The sequence below is a fragment of the Lathyrus oleraceus genome, chromosome 3 (assembly GCF_024323335.1).
Source record: "Lathyrus oleraceus cultivar Zhongwan6 chromosome 3, CAAS_Psat_ZW6_1.0, whole genome shotgun sequence".
Classification (NCBI taxonomy): domain Eukaryota; kingdom Viridiplantae; phylum Streptophyta; class Magnoliopsida; order Fabales; family Fabaceae; genus Lathyrus; species Lathyrus oleraceus.
Genome location: NC_066581.1, coordinates 274,379,453 through 274,400,872, shown reverse-complemented (window position 1 = coordinate 274,400,872; position 21,420 = coordinate 274,379,453). Strand labels below are relative to the sequence as shown.

Genomic DNA, 21,420 nt, shown 5'->3' with positions numbered 1-21,420 from the left:
TGGAAGCATCTGAGACACGTAACGTTTGAAAATGTTGAACGTGGCAATCATCTGTGTAGAGACCGTTAGGGTCGAATTGTTATAAATAGGAGTCTTAGTTTTCAGATTTGGTGTGTTCAAACTGATATACAAAATTCACTAAAAATACTCAAAGTACCGGATCGAGAGAAACGAGTCTTTGCTGAAAATGTATGTATGAAGAACACCATGATTACATTTCATGTTATCTTTTTTATGAAAGTTATTTAAACTAAAACCATTTACTGTCTTTTCTTCTGTCGAATTGCCCTTATTTTCAGTATTTCATCATTACTTTTACCTTTACACTTACATTTCGCCAAACATTCATTTCCAGTACCTTTTCAAACTTAAAGCTTTTTACTTCAAGTTATTTATCTTTACCTTTGCCAATTACTTATGTTATCTTAAAAAAGCCTTTTTACAGAGTTACTGCCATTTACTCTTTGTCTATAAAGTCATAAATTTCATTTAGAGTTATTGTCGAAACACCTTTTACCATTCATAAACCAGAAACAAACTTAATCATGAGTCAAATCACCATAATACTAGTTCTTGAGACGCATGTCCTAGGATCAATCTAGTCGATCCTGTAAGTTACAAAGATTCATAATATTGGAGGACTAGCGGTTGTTTGTCAGAAATTACTGGTAAACAAATTGGCATACCTGGTGGGACAGTGTCAAAAGAACTGTTAATTATAATAGTTTGCTTTACTTTTACAATACAAAATTGCTGTTATTCTTTTGGTTTAAAAAATCATAGTGTTGTATGAACCTTAGAAGTGGTAAGATAGCCAACAATTCGTAACCTATAACGAAAAGAAAAAACACAAAAAAGATGGTTAATACAACCAGTCAAGGGGAACAATTCCCTCCTCAGGGAACAGGCACAATCAGAGCAAATTCGATTGATGCACCCACTGAGATCCCTAGTGCACAACCCATACCAACATCTGGATCCATGGCCTTAAATAATTCGACAACAATGCCTATTATGTCAAGCGTAGCAGACATTTCTGCAAATTCAACCCCTAGGCCACCAGGATTTGAGAATTTTATGCCTTTGAGAGAATACCCATATGGAATGCCATCTACTGCCATGGTAGGACTTCAAAACAATACTTCCATACATACTCAATCCTATAACACGGTTATTTCGCCAATTCAAAATTCTGGTTCTGGCATGAACCATGTAGGTCAAAATACCTAATCACAAGGAGTCTCCACCCTATTACCTACCCTTACAACGAATAACCAGACAACATGTAGACAACAAATGGATGCTAGTAACCATGATATGGTAGGAGTTCTTGCCAGAGAAATGAATACCATTTTTCTCCCCTAATACAGAATGTAAATAAGACTAACAATGATAATGCCCAAACATACCAACAACTGTCAGCGCAGATGGGACGCATAGCAGATTTCCTAGGCGCCCCTCAGTCCTCTGTTCGACGCAGACCAAACCAAGTTATAATCCAGGAAGAAGAACCAACTATAAATCAGGTTCGACCACCTAGACAAGCGCCTGACGAAAGAGTCATGGGGGCAAGATTAGAACAACCGCCAGTCCGACAGGAAGTCCCTGAAGAACAACCTAGGAGAATAATAATGGTTAATAGAGACCAGGATGCAGACGAAGTAATTCATAGGGTTAGGCGAGAAAACATGATGGAAAATGACTTAACTACTAAGATAGAGAGAATCACGGCCCAGAATGGTCTGAATACAGGACTTCGACGGCCAAATTATTCCTCTCCTTTATCAGAATACGTCCTACAAACTGAATTACCAAGGGGTTGTAAAATCCCTAAGTTCACCAAATTCTCAGGGGACACTAGTGAATCCACTATAGAACACATAGCCAGATACATGACTGAGTCAGGGGATTTGGCGAACAGTGAGAATCTAAGAATGAAATATTTCCCCAATTCTTTAACGAAGAATGCCTTCACGTGGTTTACAACTTTGCCACCAAATTCTATAGATACTTGGCCTCATTTGGAAAGATTGTTTCATGAACAATTCTACATGGGCCAAACTAAGATAAGTCTTAAGGAATTAGCCAGTATCAAAAGAAAAATCACTAAACCTATAGATGATTATCTGAATAGGTTCCGTTTGTTAAAATCTAGATGCTTTACAATAGTGCCTGAACATGAGTTGGTCGAAATGGCCGCTGGAAGTTTAGACTATTCCATTAGGAAAAAGTTAGATACCCAGTATCTAAGAGATAGGGCCCAATTAGCAGACAGGGTTCGACAGGTCGAACGTTTAAAAGTTGAAAAGGCCAGAGCGAATAAGAATTACAAGAAAGAAAAGGTTGCTTATGTCGAATTCGAAGATGGGGAGTCTGAAATCTCTAATGACCCTTATGGTCTCGAGGAATTCGAAGTAGATTTGGCTGAATTAAAAGAAGCGCCACCTTATGCTTGTAAACTACTTACACCTTCGAATGGCAGGAACCCTGTCGAAACTGAAAAGAATGATAGATTTCCTAAAAAGACTTACACATTTGATGTTACCAAATGTGATGAAATCTTTGACTTATTAGTAAAAGATGGCCAAATGATAGTGTCTCCTAATACCAAAATTCCTCCGTTAGAACAACGGAAGAAAAGAGGCTTCTGTAAATATCACAATTTTTTAGGCCATAAAACCTCACAATGCTTTCTTTTTAGGGATCTTATTCAGAATGCAATTAAGGATGGTCGCCTCAAGTTCACTGACAAGGGGAAAAACCAGATGAAGGTTGACGCTGACCCCCTCAACATTGCTGACACAAATTATGTTGAACCTGTCAAAATCAACATGATTGACATGGTGGAAGTGGAGGCTGTGAAGGAAACAAGAACTGAAGGCTATGTGCTAGTTGGAAAACAGGCTACTGATGGCCTAAATAATGATGTTCCCTTTGGAATTTCTGTCGAAGGTGAACAGGTTGCTCATGTCGAACCAAAGGCCACTGGAAGTCTTAATGGGAAGGCAACTAAGGCTACTGAGGGCCTAAGGAAGAAATTTGAGGAAATTTCAATCGTTGATGGCGCCAATCTAGGTGTCAACATGATGGATCTGAACCACCCCCCTAGAAATGGAGGAAGTGGAGAGGTGTCTGAAGATAGAGCAAGAGGGAATGCAGTTTGGCTACCCCAAAGCTAATGAGAGCCTACGTGAATACCCGTGGAGGTGTCACAAAAGAAATTCTGACATGCTGTTATGAAAGATGGCAACGAACTAAGACTGAGAGAAATTGGAGAAAGGAAAGCCAAATACTGAAGGTGTATCCCAAGGAGAAAGCCTTCTTGGTTTTATTGTGCATTGTTACAAGTATGGGACATAATGCTTGATGTGTCCCAGATGTGGGGCAATTTACAACAGGGAATTGGCTGAAGCGTTCAAGAGAATTCCATCTAACCAAGGTTGGAATGGACATGGAGGTAACCCGAATATGTACATATTCGACAAGAGGGGAGTTCCTAGGAGGCAAGACATCCCTCACCCAAGGGCGAAAAGAGTTATGTTTACACTTCTGGCAAAAGTCCCTGGGGACAAATGGACTCTGGCGGGGTCGAAGAAGGGAAAGTGGACAAGTTTTAAAGATGGAGGAAGAACCTCTTGGGCTTATAGAAAACAGTTCCAGGCATCTAAGAGAGAGGCTATCAGACTGGAGAACTACAAAGGAAAGAATCCCATGTCAAGGTCCCAGTGGAGAAGACATCAGAGGTTGAGGAAGGCTGAAAGAGAGATGACTTCAAGGGAGATTGGAGAATCCAACAACGTCAAGGTTCCCCCAAATGTCACAAATTCGACCAAACCACCTGTAGGAAGGAAGTTGTTTCCAGATGAAAACAAAAATCAGAAAGTTAAGGATGAACAAATAAGAGAGGAAGAAATGCTCACTGACGACTTTGAGTCTGACGGAGTGTCATCTGTTAATATGAATTGCAATGTGGTCTCAGTTCTGCCATACGAATATAATCAAGAGATGGAGATTGAAGATAATGAGGAAGCGAATGATGTGGAGATGGTGAAGCATAAACTTGTGTGTTACTATGTTCTCAACAATGGCGTTGTCGAAGAGCAGAACACTCTTTTTGAAAGGCCTCACCAAGGGATGCAGAACCATCTCAAGCCCATATACATTAGAGCTAAAGTTGAACATGTGGGGGTGAATAAAGTTCTGGTGGACGGAGGAGCAGCAGTCAATCTGATGCCTCAATTCATGTTGAAAAAGATAGGTATGTTCGACACTGATGTTAAACCTCACAATATGGTATTGTCGAACTATGAGGGTAAGATAGGACATACTCTGGGTGTCATACAAGTAGATCTGACTGTTGGATCAATCATAAGACCAACAATGTTCATGGTGATACCTGCGAAGGCGAATTACAACTTGCTGCTAGGAAGGGAATGGATACATAGAATAGGGGAAGTTCCTTCGACCATGCATCAGAGGGTATCCATCTGGAGAGAAGATGGTGTAGTAGAAAATGTTGAAGCTGACCAAAGTTACTTCATGGCAGAAATGAACCATGTAGATAAGAAGAATTTCGACAGGAACTTGGCTCATATAGGACCATGCCACCCAGCTGAAGACGGCTACGCCCCAAATAAAAATGCTTTGTATTTCTTGACTCTCCATCCCAATTGCTTTCAGTGGTATAGGGAAATTATGAGGGACCCAGAAGAAGGGGAATCATCTGAAATACGGCCAACAGGCTGGGATGAAGACCTGTATTATGCCTGGGTCTTCTTTTTTCGAAAAGATTTCGGCCTACATGGGTGAGAACAAAAGAAAAGCGGCTCTCGAAGCCGAGATAACTAACATGGCTGACAAAGCCACATATGGTGAAATTTATAATACAGGACCTGGGGAGTACTTTAAACCAAAACCCCCTGATGAACAGGTGCCCATGGAATTAACAGACCAGAGGTTAGATTCCGTTTATGACGAAGAGCCTCTGGGATTCGAAAAAGATCCAGTAACGTCGAGTGCGAAGATGTTAGCGCAAGATCCTCTTGAATAAATTGATCTTGGAGATGGGAGTTCAAAAAGAATCACCTACATCAACACTAAACTGGACCCCAAGTTGAAAGTAAGAGTAATTGAACTGCTAAGAGAAAACAAAGATTGTTTTGCTTGGGACTACGACGAGATGCCTAGTTTGAAGAGGGACCTGGTCGAATTGAAACTGCCTATCAAGGATGGCAAGAAGCCCATCAAGCAGACTCCAAGGAGATTCTCCCCAGAGATCCTCTCAAAGATCAAAAAAGAGGTCGAAAGACTTCTTCGATGCAATTTTATCAGGACCACAATGTATGTCGAATGGATTGCAAACATAGTTCCTGTTATAAAGAAAAATGGCTCTTTAAGAGTATGTATAGATTTTCGTGATCTAAATGCAGCAACTCCTAAAGATGAGTATCCAATGCCTGTGGCAGAGATGTTGGTTGACTCAGCTGCAGGCTCTGAATATCTTAGCATGCTTGATGGATATTCTGGCTATAACCAGATTTTCATTGCTGAAGAGGATGTTTCCAAAACAGCCTTTCGATGTCCAGGGGCAATAGGAACTTATGAGTGGATAGTTATGCCCTTTGGTTTAAAAAATGTTGGGGCGACATACCAACGAGCAATGAATTCTATATTCCATGATTATATAGAGACATTTATGCAGGTTTATATATATGATATTGTGGTAAAATCTATATCAGACGAAGATCATCTAACCCATCTCAGCCAATCATTCGAAAGAATGAGAAAACATGGCTTAAAGATGATTCCTCTTAAACGTGCATTATGTGTGCAGGCTGGAGATTTTCTGGGCTTTGTGGTCCATAAAAAGGGGATAGAAATCAATCAGAATAAGACGAAGGCTATTATGGAGACCAAAGCACCATTAACTAAGAAAGAATTGCAAACATTATTAGGAAAGATAAACTTCCTGAGAAGATTCATCTCAAACTTAAGTGGTTGAACTCAAGCCTTATCTCCCCTCCTACGCTTGAAACAAGGGAAGTTCGAATGGAACGATGAACAAAAAAAGGCATTCGACAAGATCAAGCAGTATCTGACGAATCCTCCTATCTTGTCACCACCATGTGGAAAGAAGCCTATGAGATTGTATATATCAGCTTCCGACACTACTATAGGTAGCATGTTAGCACAAGAGAATGAAGATGGCGTCGAAAGAGCCATTTATTATCTTAGTAGGGTTTTAAATGATGCAGAAACTAGATACAATTCAATAGAAAAGTTGTGTCTTTGTTTGCATTTCTCTTGTACTAAACTCAAGTATTATATAAAACCTATTGATTTGTACATCTCTTCACACTTTGATGTCATTAAGTATATGTTATCAAAACCAATAATGCACATTCGAATTGGAAAATGGGCATTAGCCCTCACTGAATACTCTTTAGCCTTTATGCCTTTAGGGCAATGAAGGGGCAAATAGTATCAGAATTTATTGTAGACCATGCAGTGGTCGAAAGTCTTCAACTTCAAGTTGAGTTAAAACCTTGGAGATTATTCTTCGACGGTTCCACTCATAAGGATGGAAGTGGAGTTGGGATCATGATAATTTCTCCTGATGGAATTCCAACAAAACTCAAATATAGAATTGAAGGTCCCCTTTGCTCTAACAACGAAGCAGAATATGAAGCCCTTATTGCAGGACTTGAGGCTTTGTTGGAATTGGGGGCAACTAGGGTCGAAATTAAAGGAGACTCAGAATTAGTAATTAAGCAACTAACGAAGGAGTACAAATGTATAAAAGAAAATTTGATTATGTACTTCGTCATTGCAAATAGGTTGCTTAAATTTTTTGAATATATAGACATAAAACATGTCCCTAGAATAAAAAACCAAGAAGCTAATGACTTAGCACAAATAGCTTTAGGGTATAGAATTTCAAAAGAGAAGCTAGAGGAACTTGTCGAAGTAAGAGGAAAAGCAATGGCTGCCAGATTGTCTCTGACAGGTTTGGAAAGCACTCAGTTAGGATATGCTAACAAAGAAGAGTTTGAAGTACTGGCCATTGATACCTTAATGGATACAGATTGGAGGAATCCAATTATTAATTATCTCAAGGACCCTTCGATAGATACAGAAAGAAAAACCAAGTACAGGGCTTTATCTTATGTTTTGATGGGGAATGAATTATTCAAGAAAACCCCTGAAGGGATCCTGTTGAAATGTTTAGGAGAAAACAAGGCGTACTTAGCGTTATCTAGTGTACATAGTGGAGCCTGTGGAGCACACCAGGTAGGCCATAAGATGAAATGGTCACTTTTTATATATGGAATGTATTGGCCCACCATGTTAAAAGATTGTATAGAGTTTGCTAAGGGTTGCCAAGAATGTCAAGTACATGCAGGAATTCAACATGCTCCTGCAAGTGAGCTTCATGCAATTATCAAGCCTTGGCCTTTCAGAGGTTGGGCATTAGATCTAATTGGGGAAATTCAACCTACTTCATCCAAAGGTCAAAGGTACATACTTATAGGAATTGACTATTTCACTAAATGGGTCGAAGCAGTACCTTTAGTAAATATGGATCAAGAAACTATCATCGAATTCATTCAAAGACAAATATTATATAGATTTGGGATCCCAGAAAGTATAACAACAGACCAAGGATCAGTTTTCACTGGTCGAAAGATGCAAGAGTTTGCAAAGGAAATGGGTTTCAAATTATTAACATCCACACCCTATTATGCTCAAGCCAATGGGCAAGTCGAAGCAACCAATAAAGTAATAATTGGTTTAATCAAAAAGCATGTAGGGAAGAAGCAAAAAAATTGGCACAAAACTTTAGATCAAGCACTTTGGGCTTGTCGAACCTCCCCTAAAGAAGCTACTAACACTACACCTTTCCAACTTACATTTGGACATGATGCGGTATTACCTGTCAAAATCTACTTGCAGTCAGTGAGAATCCAAAGACAAGGAGAAATTCCATCTGACCTATATTGGGAAATGATGATGAATGAACTGGTTGATTTGGACGAAGAAAGGTTGCATGCATTAGAAGTATTAAGAAGACAAAAGGAGAGGGTAGCAAGAGCATACAATAAGAGGGTCAAAGGTAAAACTTTCATTATGAATGATCTAGTTTGGAAAGTTATATTACCTATGGATCGCAAGAATAAAACATTAGGAAAATGGTCTCCACATTGGGAAGGACAGTTTCGAATTTTAAAAGAATTTTCAAATAATGCATACGAAATAGAAGAACAAGCAGAAGATCGAAGAATCTTAAAAGTAAATGGGAAATACTTAAAGAAGTATAACCCATTTGTGCATGAAGTTAAAATCATAACAACGTAGTAAGCAAAGAACTATCATAGCCAAAATGGTGAATATATTTAAACTCCAAATTTTGCCAAAATGGATTTTGTCTTAATCAAATTACAAATGAACAAGAGTCGAATAGAACAAATACAAGTGGGAATCAGAAAGGAATAGTGGCCTTCATCCGATCATACTTTATCTTCGACAAGCCAATCTTGTATTGAACAACAGCTTGAACCCCTATGAGGCGTGCAATATCTTCATTTATAGCAATAACCTTTTCGACGTGATCTACGCTCTGCTTCGCCAGATTATCAGTGTAGGTGTTTAATTGGCTGCATTATATGGTAAAACACTAGCTGGTTACAAATGTCTTGACTGATGTCATGACACACTTGAGTAGTTACTGCAGGATTAGCTAACACAGGATTTATTGAATGTCAAACTGGATGCTGTGACATTCATACCTGTCAACAGATACTAAGAAATAGAACAGCTGGTGTTCTGTTAGAACTTAGTATTTATTTCCAGTCTGGTTATCAAGGAAAGACCAGACCTAGCATAAGGCCTACTGACTGAATGTCAAATTGGATGTTATGACATTCATCACTGACAGCAGCTACTGAACATTAGACAGAGTGATGTTCTGCTATACTTCAGCATGTAACTTAGTTTGTTCTTCAAGAGAATAACAGAACTAACTTAAGGCCAAATGTGTAAATGTTAAGTTGGACACTTTAACATTTATTAATGTAAGCTGTTACTGTAGTATGGTCATTTTGATCATGTACAGGTCAGCAAAATTGTACAGTCTGTTTTCTGGAAAAACAGACTCAGCATATGGACCTTGATGTCGAGCTGAATGTCGTGACATTCATTCCTGACAGCATATGCTATATTGTAGGTTGTTCAGTTTTCTGTTTCAGCTTTTCTTGGGCTATTCTTCAGGAAGTCAACAGCTTAGAGAAAAACCAGGAAACCAACAACCAAGTTACATTTAATGAACCTAACAAATAGCCTATTTGTTAGTAACCTAAATGTTGAATTTATGGGAACTCGTGTGACCTTAAATTCAGGAGAATACAGGTGCAAAAGCCCAGGTACTGCAATATAAAAAGGAAGGCGTTCCTTCATTCAATTTCGGGGATTTTGAGGCGTGAAGATTTTATGTGTCCATCATACTTCACTGTTGTATTTTTGTGAGTCTTGTATTAGACGTAACTTGTAAGCCAAGCCATTATCAAGTAGATGATTGTTGTGGCATAGGGTGTTCATTGAGTTGTAAGTGTTGTGTCGCTCAAAGCTTTTAAGCGTGAGCGTTGTGTATCTTGATTAAAGCTGTGAAGCACAATCAAGAGTTGTTTGAAGTGTGACTTCAACTTGTCTTTAATATTGTTTAAAGATAGTAATCACTGAGGTGATTGAGGGGGAGTGAGTAGGAACTCTGATCTTAGTGTAAGATTGAAATTGCATTGGGTAGGGATTAAGTGAGAAGTTGTAAATGGGTGAGTTTAGCTTTGAATTGATACTACTAATAGTGGATTTCCTCCCTGGCTTGGTAGCCCCCAGATGTAGGTCATGTTGGACTGAACTGGGTAAACAATTACTTGTGTTATTTACTACACTTACTTTTAAGTTCTGCATAATTCCTGTCTGTGCAGAATTGGATGTCATAACGACCCGTGTGACATCCAAAGTCTGATAACTAGAATTTCAATTGGCATCAGAGCAGGCACCCTGCCTGTGAATTTCTGGGTGAGATCTAGGGAAGTTACTTTCTAGTACCATGGACAAGGATTTAGGACACTCAAACAGACCACCCATGTTGGATGGCTCTAATTATGATGACTGGAAGCCTCGTATGATAGCCTTCTTAAGGTCTCTAGACAGCAAAGTCTGGAGAGCTGTCAACAAAGGATGGGAACATCCAATGAGGACAGGTGAAGATGGAGTCAGTGTGCAGATTCCTGAAGAAGAGTGGGACAAGGAGCAAGAGGCATTAGCTCTTGGAAACTCCAAGGCCTTGAATGCATTGTTCAATGGAATCAGTAAGAACATCTTCAGGCTGGTACACCACTGTGAACTAGCTAAGGAAGTTTGGGATACCCTCAAGGTAACTCATGAAGGTACTTCCAAGGTGAAGATGTCCAAACTTCAGATGCTGACCACCAAGTTTGAAAATCTGAGGATGAAAGAGGATGAGACTATTCATGACTTTCACATGAATATTCTTGAAATTGCAAACACCTCTGGTGGACTAGGTGAGAAAATGGCTGAAGAGAAACTTGTAAGAAAGATTCTCAGGTCCTTGCCCAAGAGATTTGCTATGAAGGTCACAACCATAGAGGAGGCACAGGACATCTGCAATATGAAGGTGGATGAGCTCATTGGTTCTCTTCAAACCTTTGAAATGGGCTTGTGTGAGAATGCTGAAAAGAAGAACAAAAGCATAGCTTTTGTATCTAATGCTGAAGAGGAGTCAGAAGCAGGATATACTGAAGGTGATGAAAGTATATCAGAAGCCTTAGCCATGCTTGAGAGACAGTTCAACAAGTTCGTGAAGAAGATTGATCAAAGAGGGAGACCTAATGTCAAGAACATCCCGTCTGACATCAGGAAAAGATCAACTTCTAAAGAAAAGTTCAACCAAGGCAAGGGAATCCAGTGTCATGGTTGTGAAGGGTATGGACACGTCAGAGTTGAATGTCCTACTTATCTCAAGATGAAACAGAAGGGGCTAACTATCACATGGTCTGAAGGAGATTCTGAAAGTGAATCTGAAGGAGAATCTGCCAAACATGTCACTGCACTAACCAGTGTTTGTGCCTCTGATGATGACTCAAGTGCAGATGAACTGACCTTTGATGAACTTGCTGCAGCCTATAAGAAGCTGTGTACCACCAGTGCAGAAGTGCGTGCACAAGGAGAAAAACAGAAGAACCTCATCAAGGAACTGGAAGATGAGAGACAGAAGCAACTGTCTGTCATAGAGGGTCTAAATGGTGAGATAGCCCTGCTGACCTCCAAGCTGAATCAGATGACCAAATCCATCAGAATGATGAATAAGGGAGCTGACATCTTGGAAGAGATACTAAAGGTGGGACAGCAGTCTGGAACAAAATCTGGCCTAGGATTTGGGAAAAGATCCTCAGTTGAACACAAACGCCCAAAGGCAAAAGTTCAGAAATTCAAGCGGAAGTCAAAGCCAATGTCTCAACATCGAGGAACTAGGATGAATGATCATCAGAAGAGGAAATACCAGGAGTGGAGGTGTCACCACTGTGGTAGGCTTGGTCATATAAAAGCCTTCTGCTACTGGATTCATGGTTTCCCTAACCAAGCCACGCATGTCAGGCCTAAGCATAAACCATATAAGCGCTATGTTCCCATCAAGAAGCAACAATGGTATGCTAGGATAGCACACACTGCTCTAAGGGCCTCTACCAGAGAAGACTGGTACTTTGACAGTGGATGCTCAAGACATATGACTGGTATGGAAAATCTACTGGTGGATATTCAACCTCACACTACCAGCTATGTGACCTTTGGTGATGGTGCCAAAGGTAAAATAAAAGGGGTGGGTAAGCTGAACTGCTCTGGAGTTCCAAAACTGAATAATGTGCTGTTAGTAAGAGGACTAACTGCAAACCTCATCAGCATAAGTCAACTGTGTGATCAAGGGTTTCATGTTCAGTTTACTAAGGAGCTTTGCATTGTGGCTAATGGTGACAATCAGGAAGTTATGAGAGGAACCAGGTCCAAAGATAATTGTTATCTGTGGGAACCTAAAGTCTCTAACTTTTCTACAATATGCTCCTCAACCAAGGAAGAACAGGAGGTGAAGATGTGGCATAGACGCCTTGGACATCTCCACTTAAGGGGAATGAAGAAGATTATATCCAAGGAAGCAGTCAGAGGGATCCCAAAGCTGCTTATTGATGAAGGAAGAGTCTGTGGTGAATGCCAAGTGGGCAAGCAAACCAAGATGTCACATCCGAAGCTGGGACATCCAACAACTTCCAGAGTTCTGGAACTGTTGCATATGGACTTAATGGGACCTATGCAGGTTGAAAGTCTTGGTGGGAAGAGATATGCCTACGTGGTGGTTGATGACCATTCCAGATACACGTGGATAAGCTTCATCAGAGAGAAGTCAGATACATTCGATGTCTTCAAAGACCTGTGCATCAGACTTCAAAGGGAAAAGGACAGTTGTATGGTCCGAATTAGGAGTGATCATGGTACGGAGTTCAAGAACTCCAAGTTTGATGAGTTTTGCTCGTCTGAAGGAATAAGTCATGAGTTCTCCTCCCCTATAACTCCCCAGCAGAATGGGATAGTTGAAAGAAAAAATAGAACTATTCAAGAATCTGCCAGAGCAATGATTCATGCAAAGAAGCTCCCCATGCACTTTTGGGCTGAAGCAATGAATACCGCGTGCTATGTTCACAACAGAGTCACCTTGAGAAAAGGAACCTCCTCCACTCTGTATGAAATATGGAAAGGCAGAAAACCTACTGTGAAGTACTTTCATATCTTTTGAAGTAAATGCTACATTCTCACAGATCGTGAACAGAGAAGAAAGCTAGATCCGAAAAGTGATGAGGGTATATTTCTGGGATACTCAACTAACAGCAGAGCCTACAGAGTGTTCAACTACAGGACCAATGTCCTGATGGAATCCATAAATGTTATTGTGGACGATAAAGAGGAAGGAACCGATGTCATGGAGGATGTTGAAACATTCCTTGACAGTTCAACTGACATTCCTGTCAAGTCTGAAGAAGTAGAGGAACCTCCTCCTGAATGTGAAGTAGATGCAACCACCAAAGCGCCATCTATCAGAATTCAGAAAGACCACCCTAAGGATCTTATCATAGGGGATCCTAATAGTGGTGTGACTACCAGGTCACGGGGAATAAGCTCAAATTCCTGCTTTGTATCCAAGGTTGAACCAAAGAATGTGAAAGAAGCCCTGACTGACGAATACTGGATCAATGCCATGCAAGAGGAACTTGAGCAGTTCAAAAGGAATGAAGTATGGGAGCTAGTTCCAAGACCTGAAGGGACCAACATCATTGGTACCAAGTGGATCTACAAAAACAAATCTGATGAGAAAGGAGTAATTACTAGGAATAAAGCAAGACTAGTAGCTCAAGGATACACTCAAGTTGAAGGGGTTGATTTTGATGAGACGTTTGCTCCTGTGGCTAGGCTTGAGTCCATCAGATTGTTGTTAGGGGTAGCATGCATTCTGAAGTTTAAACTATTCCAAATGGATGTGAAGAGTGCATTCTTGAATGGCTACTTGAATGAAGAAGTCTATGTGGAACAACCTAAAGGGTTCTGTGATCCTAACCAACCTAAGCATGTATACAAGTTGAGGAAAGCCTTGTATGGGTTGAAACAAGCACCTAGAGCATGGTATGAAAGGTTGACCGAATTTCTGACCTCAAATGGATACAGAAAAGGTGGAATAGATAAAACCTTGTTTGTGAAGGATGAAGACGGCAAAATCATGATTGCTCAAATCTATGTGGATGATATAGTCTTTGGTGGAATGTCAGAACAAATGGTTCAACAATTTGTTCACCAGATGCAATCTGAGTTTGAAATGAGTCTAGTTGGAGAACTGACCTATTTCCTTGGAATGCAAGTAAACCAAATGGAGGACTCTATGTTTCTCTCCCAAAGCAAGTATGCCAAGAACATAGTTAAGAAGTTTGGTATGGATAATGCTAGGCACAAGAGGACTCCTGCACCTACTCATCTGAAGTTAACCAAAGATGATGGAGGGCCTGGTGTTGATCAATGCTTGTATAGAAGCATGATAGGAAGCCTACTTTACCTAACTGCAAGTAGACCTGACATTTCTTATGCAGTTGGAGTATGTGCTAGATACCAAGCAGAGCCTAAAGTGAGCCACTTGAATCAAGTCAAAAGGATTCTCAAGTACATCAATGGGACTTGTGACTATGGGATGCTGTATTCACATGGGTCTGAACCTGTCCTATCTGGGTACTGTGATGCTGACTGGGCTGGGAGTGCTGATGACAGAAAAAGCACATCAGGTGGATGTTTCTTCTTAGGAGACAATCTCATATCTTGGTTCAGCAAGAAGCAGAATTGTGTTTCTCTGTCCACTGTAGAGGCTGAATACATAGCTGCTGGAAGCAGTTGTTCCCAACTGGTTTGGATGAAACAGATGCTCACTGAGTACAATGTCACTCAAAGTGTTATGACATTGTTCTGTGATAATCTCAGTGCCATCAATATCTCCAAGAATCCCATCCAACACAGCAGGACCAAACATATTGACATTAGGCACCACTTCATCAGAGATCTGGTGGAAGACAAGGTGATCACTTTGGTACATGTAGCCATGGACCTTCAACTGGCTGACATATTTACAAAGGCTCTGGATGCTACTCAGTTTGAAAACTTAAGGAGCAAACTGGGAATATGTCTCTCTGAGACCTTATAGCAACCACTGATGTTTGGGATGTATTGTTTAATATCTCTGCCTATTAAATAATTGGTACTATGCTCTGATTGGTCAACAGATCACAGCTATGCTACTTGCAATAAGTGTGGCTACAAGAGGGTAAGGAGACACCCTTCCGTGAGAAGGCCAATGTACCTGCAGGAGTTCAAGGATGCTGTTCATGCAGGAGTGGTTCTGGATGTCAGAAACAAAATCATGGCATCTGATATGGTGGTACCTACTGTAAAGCAAAAGTGGGTGATTACTTGATCAAAGCTGTGAAGCAAGATCAAGTGGATGCTAACTTGGTTGAAACTGTGAAGTAAAACCAAGTCTGTAACTCTGTCATTATTCTCTGGTTTTGTTGTTGGCTTTGGCAACATTTTTGACAAAAAGGGGGAGTAATAACCACCACCCCTGACAAATAGAGTGGGTCTCTACAACAGACTCTCGTGACAGATTCCCTCCCCTGCAGCTGCTGTGTGTGTTGAAGTTTAGATTTAACTTCTGTATGTGTGTGCTGCTGTGTGAAGTTTTTTTCTTAACTTCCATGTGTGTGAGTGTGCTTCCACTCTGAGTGTATTAGCTAGTATTATTTCCTGCTAGGTGTGTGATTCCGCTGCTATGAACTCTGTTATGGGGATCAAAGTGTTTTAGCCAAAAATTTGCCAAAGGGGGAGTTTGTAGGTGTTTAATTGGTTGCATTATATGGTAAAACACTAGCTGGTTACAAATGTCTTGACTGATGTCATGACACACTTAAGTAGTTACTGCAGGAATAGCTAACACAGGATTTATTGAATGTCAAATTGGATGCTGTGACATTCATACCTATCAACAAATACTAAGAAATAGAACAGCTGGTGTTCTGTTAGAACTTAGTATTTATTTCCAGTCTGGTTATCAAGGAAAGACCAGACCTGGCATAAGGCCTACTGACTGAATGTCAAATTGGATGTTATGACATTCATCACTGACAACAGCTACTGAACATTAGACAGAGTGATGTTCTGCTATACTTCAGCATGTAACTTAGTTTGTTCTTCAAGAGAATAACAGAACTAACTTAAGGCCAAATGTGTAAATGTTAAGTTGGACACTTTAACATTTATTAATGTAAGCTGTTACTGTAGTATGGTCATTTTGATCATGTACAGGTCAGCAAAATTGTACAGTCTGTTTTCTGGAAAAACAGACTCAGCATATGGACCTTGATGTCGAGCTGAATGTCGTGACATTCATTCCTGACAGCATATGCTATATTGTAGGTTGTTCAGTTTTCTGTTTCAGCTTTTCTTGGGCTATTCTTTAGGAAGTCAACAGCTTAGAGAAAAACCAGGAAACCAACAACCAAGTTACATTTAATGAACCTAACAAATAGCCTATTTGTTAGTAACCTAAATGTTGAATTTATGGGAACTCGTGTGACCTTAAATTCAGGAGAATACAGGTGCAAAAGCCCAGGTACTGCAATATAAAAAGGAAGGCGTTCCTTCATTCAGTTTCGGGGATTTTGAGGCGTGAAGATTTTATGTGTCCATCATACTTCACTGTTGTATTTTTGTGAGTCTTGTATTAGACGTAACTTATAAGCCAAGCCATTATCAAGTAGATGATTGCTGTGGCATAGGGTGTTCATTGAGTTGTAAGTGTTGTGTCGCTCAAAGCTTTTAAGCGTGAGTGCTGTTTATCTTGATTAAAGCTGTGAAGCACAATCAAGAGTTGTTTGAAGTGTGACTTCAACTTGTCTTTAATATTGTTTAAAGATAGTAATCACTGAGGTGATTGAGGGGGAGTGAGTAGGAACTCTGATCTTAGTGTAAGATTGAAATTGCATTGGGTAGGGATTAAGTGAGAAGTTGTAAACGGGTGAGTTTAGCTTTGAATTGATACTACTAATAGTGGATTTCCTCCCTGGCTTGGTAGCCCCCAGATGTAGGTCATGTTGGACTGAACTGGGTAAACAATTACTTGTGTTATTTACTGCACTTACTTTTAAGTTCTGCATAATTCCTGTCTCTGCAGAATTGGATGTCATAACAACCCGTGTGACATCCAAAGTCTGATAACTAGAATTTCAATCAGCTTCAGTACTATCCGAGCCTTGGATAGCAGCCTGCTTCGCCTTAGCATCAGAAATCTTCTTCTGCAATTTTGCAACGTGAGATTCCCAGAGTCGTATCAAAGCAGTATAAGTGTCAAATTCTGCTTGGGCTGATTTTCTGGAAGCGGCTAACTCCTCAAAGGCTTTTGAAGTTCGAAGGGCATTATCAAACTCAGTGGCTTGAGCTTGTTCAGTTGGTTGAAGCTTTGCTTTGGCATCCACCTCCCTACGGTATTTAGCACAAACTTGGTCAATGAGGTTCTGGATGTCGAGAAGGGCTTCACCTATATCAGTGGGGCAAGCAGTGATGTTGATCTTGCTTATCAGCTTCTTTATGCCAAAGCTTACTCCCACATCCTTCTTTAATTCTTCAAAGAGATCTACATCAAAAACATCCTTCTTCACCTGCTTAAGGAGTTCTTCATGTAATGCTTCGTTTGCACTAGCACCAGAATGGGTCGAAGCTCAAGAAATGCTTTGTTCTGAAGAAGATTCTCTTTGAGCCATCATCAACCTTACATACTTGAGGGGATCATTTTGTTTCAAAGCATTTTTCTCCTCCTCAGTAAGTGATATAGGCGAAGTCTGAATGGTGGATTGTCGAACATTAGTTGGATTTGGGACCATTTCGACATTAGCATCACCAGTTCTAGCCTGATTTCCTTCAGGATCAGCTTCTCCCTCACTCATGTCTTCATCTTGCTGAAAGTACCCCTCAATCTCATCAGAATACTGATCATCCTCGTCAGCGTAATCTGAAGGGAACATAACTCTTGGAGGAGAGTTACTGGGAGTGTCCTCAGAATCTTCTTTCTCTTCTGAATCCTTCTCTTCAGCTTGCTTCGAATCTTTTTTACCATCTTCGCCAGGAGAAGAAGTTTCTTGTTCGTTCTGGACATTATCTGCTTCGAGATTTTGTGCTCTAGTCGAAGATCCTTTGTTTTGAACAGCACCGCTGATTGTCGGAGGGGGAGATGGATTCATACCGCTCGAAGGATCACTCTGATTGGCAGTAGAAATGAGAGGAGTGGTAGGTTTTTCCTGAAAACAAAGTGTTAGAATAAAATAGGAGTTTATCGAAAGATAAAACACTCAAGATAGAAGTTTACCTGTTGAGCCTCAGGGTCAGAAGCATTGCTCCCAATGTGCTCCAGCGCTGCGCCACCAGAGGGCTGGGATTGAGTTTCCTTTGAAGGAGGAGGGAAAATGTTGATTACGACACCTTATTGTTTGTTTGTTTGGTAAGGGGCAACTGTTGCCTTATTCTTTTTCTGTTTCTTTTTAAGTGGAGTGGGAGGAGTTTCTTCTTCATCATCTTCGACAAGGATTACATTTTCAGTTGGGACTTTTCTTTTCTTTGGCGTCAAAGGAGGCTTGCCACTACCCTGAAAAAAGGAAAATTATAAACAGTTAGAAAAATACGAAAGAGACAAAGAAGTTATTTGATGTAATACCTTTGAACTCTTCTTCGTTTTTTCTAGAGCAGCATCCTTGGCAGAAGGAGCTCCTTGGCTTGAAGAGGTAGTTGGCTTAGAAGCAGTATTCGAAATAGCTTTCGCCACAGGCTTCTCTTTCTTCACCACCTTCCTTTCGACAGCTAAAGAAGAATGTGAGTTAGTCGAAACGTGCAAATGTTTAAAAGATTATCAAAAGACGAAAAGGAGTTGTAAAACCAAGAAATTCAAACATTCCACACCTTCACATGTCGGAGAGGTAATTCTCACTGCATCCAAATCAAAGTGAAGAAAGCCTTTGAAACTGTCTAAGGTATGTTTGGTTGCGACTACTCTTTTGGCAGGTTTTTGTTGGTCATTTTTTAGTTCATTAAAAATGTTCCCACATGTGAACCAATTTGGGTAAGGGGGAAAAATGACAAAGCAAAGTTTGCACTAGGTAAATTTGGAAATTTGGGTGGTTCGCACTCAAAGGCCAAATCATATTTAAATTCAGGTTTTACAACTTTGGGAAATTTCTTTTTGGCAATTTGTTTTTCAAATTTCTCTTTTAAAATTGGCGTTGCGTAACAGACGGTTTGAACAAGTTCCATTGGGTTATAGACAGTTTCAAAGTACTTTTGGAATGCTTAGATTTCTTCAGAATGAGTAAGCTTACCCTTGTAGACATTTTCCTGCAAAGATGAAAAGGCCTTCGTTAGATGTTCCATGATTTCAGCAGTAGTAAACATATTCTTTGAATAGAAATCTGTCTACCAAGTGGCGAACCCATTGGTAGAGTGGAACGACGGTTGGTATGCTATTAATTGGAACTCAGTAAAGTTTGCATGGAATTCTTTGTGGGTTGCAATGTCTCGAGCGCTCCAATCAGTCCCTGCACAGCATATCTCGCGCTTTCGATTGAATAAAGAGACAGGAATAAGTTGACACAATCCAAATTATCGAGAGACAAAATTAGGTTGGTAAGCCAACAAGCAAACATGGCTCTTTACTAGCAAGATCCTTGAAACAAGCAGCCTTGGGAAGAGAAAGGCACGCCATATATCTTCGATCTTTGTGCTGGCGTCCTTAACAGCATCCTCAAGCGAAGCAGTGAACTAGGAAGGACCATGGGTTCGACTGGAAAATGGAGCCATCAAAGGAGAGAAATGGTGACGCTTCGAGAATATCAGGGTGTATTTGGTGAGGGAAGTTTGCAGATTGTCAACATCATCAACTGGAGTCAGCTGAAGGAGTCTGGTGCCTTCAATGCTTCGATTTACTATCTCTGGGGCATTTTTATCAACATTTCCATGTGTTGCCAAAAGGGATTCGAAGGTGGCATTGAGCCACAATTGAAGAAGCCAATAAGGCCCAGATAGTAATAAGTTTGTACTAGCTTTATACTCCTTTAACTTGGAACTAGCAGATCCTAGACTTTCATACAAACTAGCAATAGAAGTTCACTTAAACACACTCTTCGACCAACATGTAATTGATTAGCAAGTGTTAGAAACCTCTTTGCAACTTGCAGAGATTTACAGCAGAAGAAGAACTTGGATAACCATAGACCCAAGAATGCTATATGTTCTATGTCGGAAACTTCTTCCCCATCAGCATGATACAAATTAATATAAGTACTGAATGAAGCATTCTTGACGTTAAAGTCAATTAAGTTTTCGCAGTCTTGATAGGGGTCGAAGGTTTCTCCTGTCGGAGGAAGTCCAGAAATGGCAGCTACGTCGAAGAGCGTAGGAGTTATCATTCCACAAGGGAGATGAAAGGTGTTATAGGTACTATCCCAGAAATACAGGTTGGATAGTAGTAAAGGTTGGCAGTAGCTAAACCCTAGCTTCGACATCTGAATCAGGTCGAAAATGCCCAATTCTTTCCAAAATGAAGCTTTCTTTTTCTCAACTTTCGTCAACCAAGCTAAATAAGATTTGTCTAGAGTTGGACAAGAACGAAAGGGTCTGAAATTGTCAATAATATAATCCAGTTGAAAAGCCTCTCTTTGGACTGAATCTTTAGCATTTCTAGAGGAAACAATTTTGTTGGCTATGGGTTTTGTAGTGTGATAACAAGGAAAGAACTTTACACATTTCTCTAAATGTCCTTCAGAAATTAATGGGCCTAAAAATCCTAAAGTATTTCCAGAAAGTAAGGAAGGAATCATTACCTGGGAAGCATATATTGCTTTCTGTTCTTTGATGAGTTTTGGAGGAGTAATGTACTCCCGATCCCCAACAGTTATGATTTTGCTTGTTGGAATGTTTTGAGAAGCAGAACTCTTTGAAGATCCAGCGTCTTTGGTGTTCTTTGATTTCTTTTGCTGTTTATCAGAAGACATTGTTATGGGTTTTTGAGGTTTTGAAAGATTAGTGTTTTAAGGAAGAAGAAACGTTTTAGAGAAGTTTAGAGATGAACTCAGGTTGAAGATGAAGATTTTCGTAAAAAGGGAAGAAAGAAGTGAAAATGAGCTTTTATAATATTAACCTACGAAGCTGATTGGTTACACCTTGCAAAGTTAGTGGGCCACGTGGTAGTTTTTTTCTGTGAAAAGGGTACAAGGATTACTGTTCATTATTCTTGGAAGTTGAGATTCATGATGATAATAACTGCGCGCACGTCTTGATGAGACATTTTGAAAAAGTAAATCATGATTAACTAACAGATATGGACTTTTAGGTCTATGAAAGGTCTCTGGTCAAAATCTGGTGATTACAAAAAATGCCCATTTCTGCATTAATTCGAAATAGACATTTATTGGGGGCAATTTGTTAGCTGGAGATTTCGACCATTAAGTTGAAATTCTTTGAAAATATAATGTTTTGGAGAATAATATAAAAATGGCTTTGTCTAAGCTATTTTATTAAATCCTTTTCTTGGAGAAAGGACCTTTCTGTCGAAGCTTAATACTTAGAAGATTTTTTTCTCCACAAGTTCTATTCGACAATGGCATTGGCAGTTTCGAAGCTTCGAGCGGGAAGGATTTGAAATTCAAACGAAGTAGTTTCGTCAGGCAAACGCGTGGAAGCATCTGAGACACGCAACATTTGAAAATGTCGAACGTGGCAATC

At 40.0% G+C, this 21,420-nt stretch overlaps 2 protein-coding genes across 2 annotated transcripts; both read left to right on the top strand.

Annotated features, from left to right (window-relative positions):
- Positions 1–1,427: 1,427 nt before the first annotated feature.
- LOC127130816 (uncharacterized) lies at positions 1,428–3,179 on the top strand. Its single transcript, XM_051059781.1, has one exon. It carries the CDS (start codon positions 1,428–1,430, stop codon positions 3,177–3,179), a length of 1,752 nt encoding a protein of 583 aa, XP_050915738.1.
- Positions 3,180–6,465: 3,286 nt separating this feature from the next.
- Positions 6,466–8,355, top strand: LOC127130815 (uncharacterized). Its single transcript, XM_051059780.1, has 3 exons — positions 6,466–6,652; positions 6,863–7,645; positions 7,811–8,355. Exons 1-3 carry the CDS (start codon positions 6,466–6,468, stop codon positions 8,353–8,355), a joined length of 1,515 nt encoding a protein of 504 aa, XP_050915737.1.
- The last annotated feature ends 13,065 nt before the right edge of the window (positions 8,356–21,420 follow it).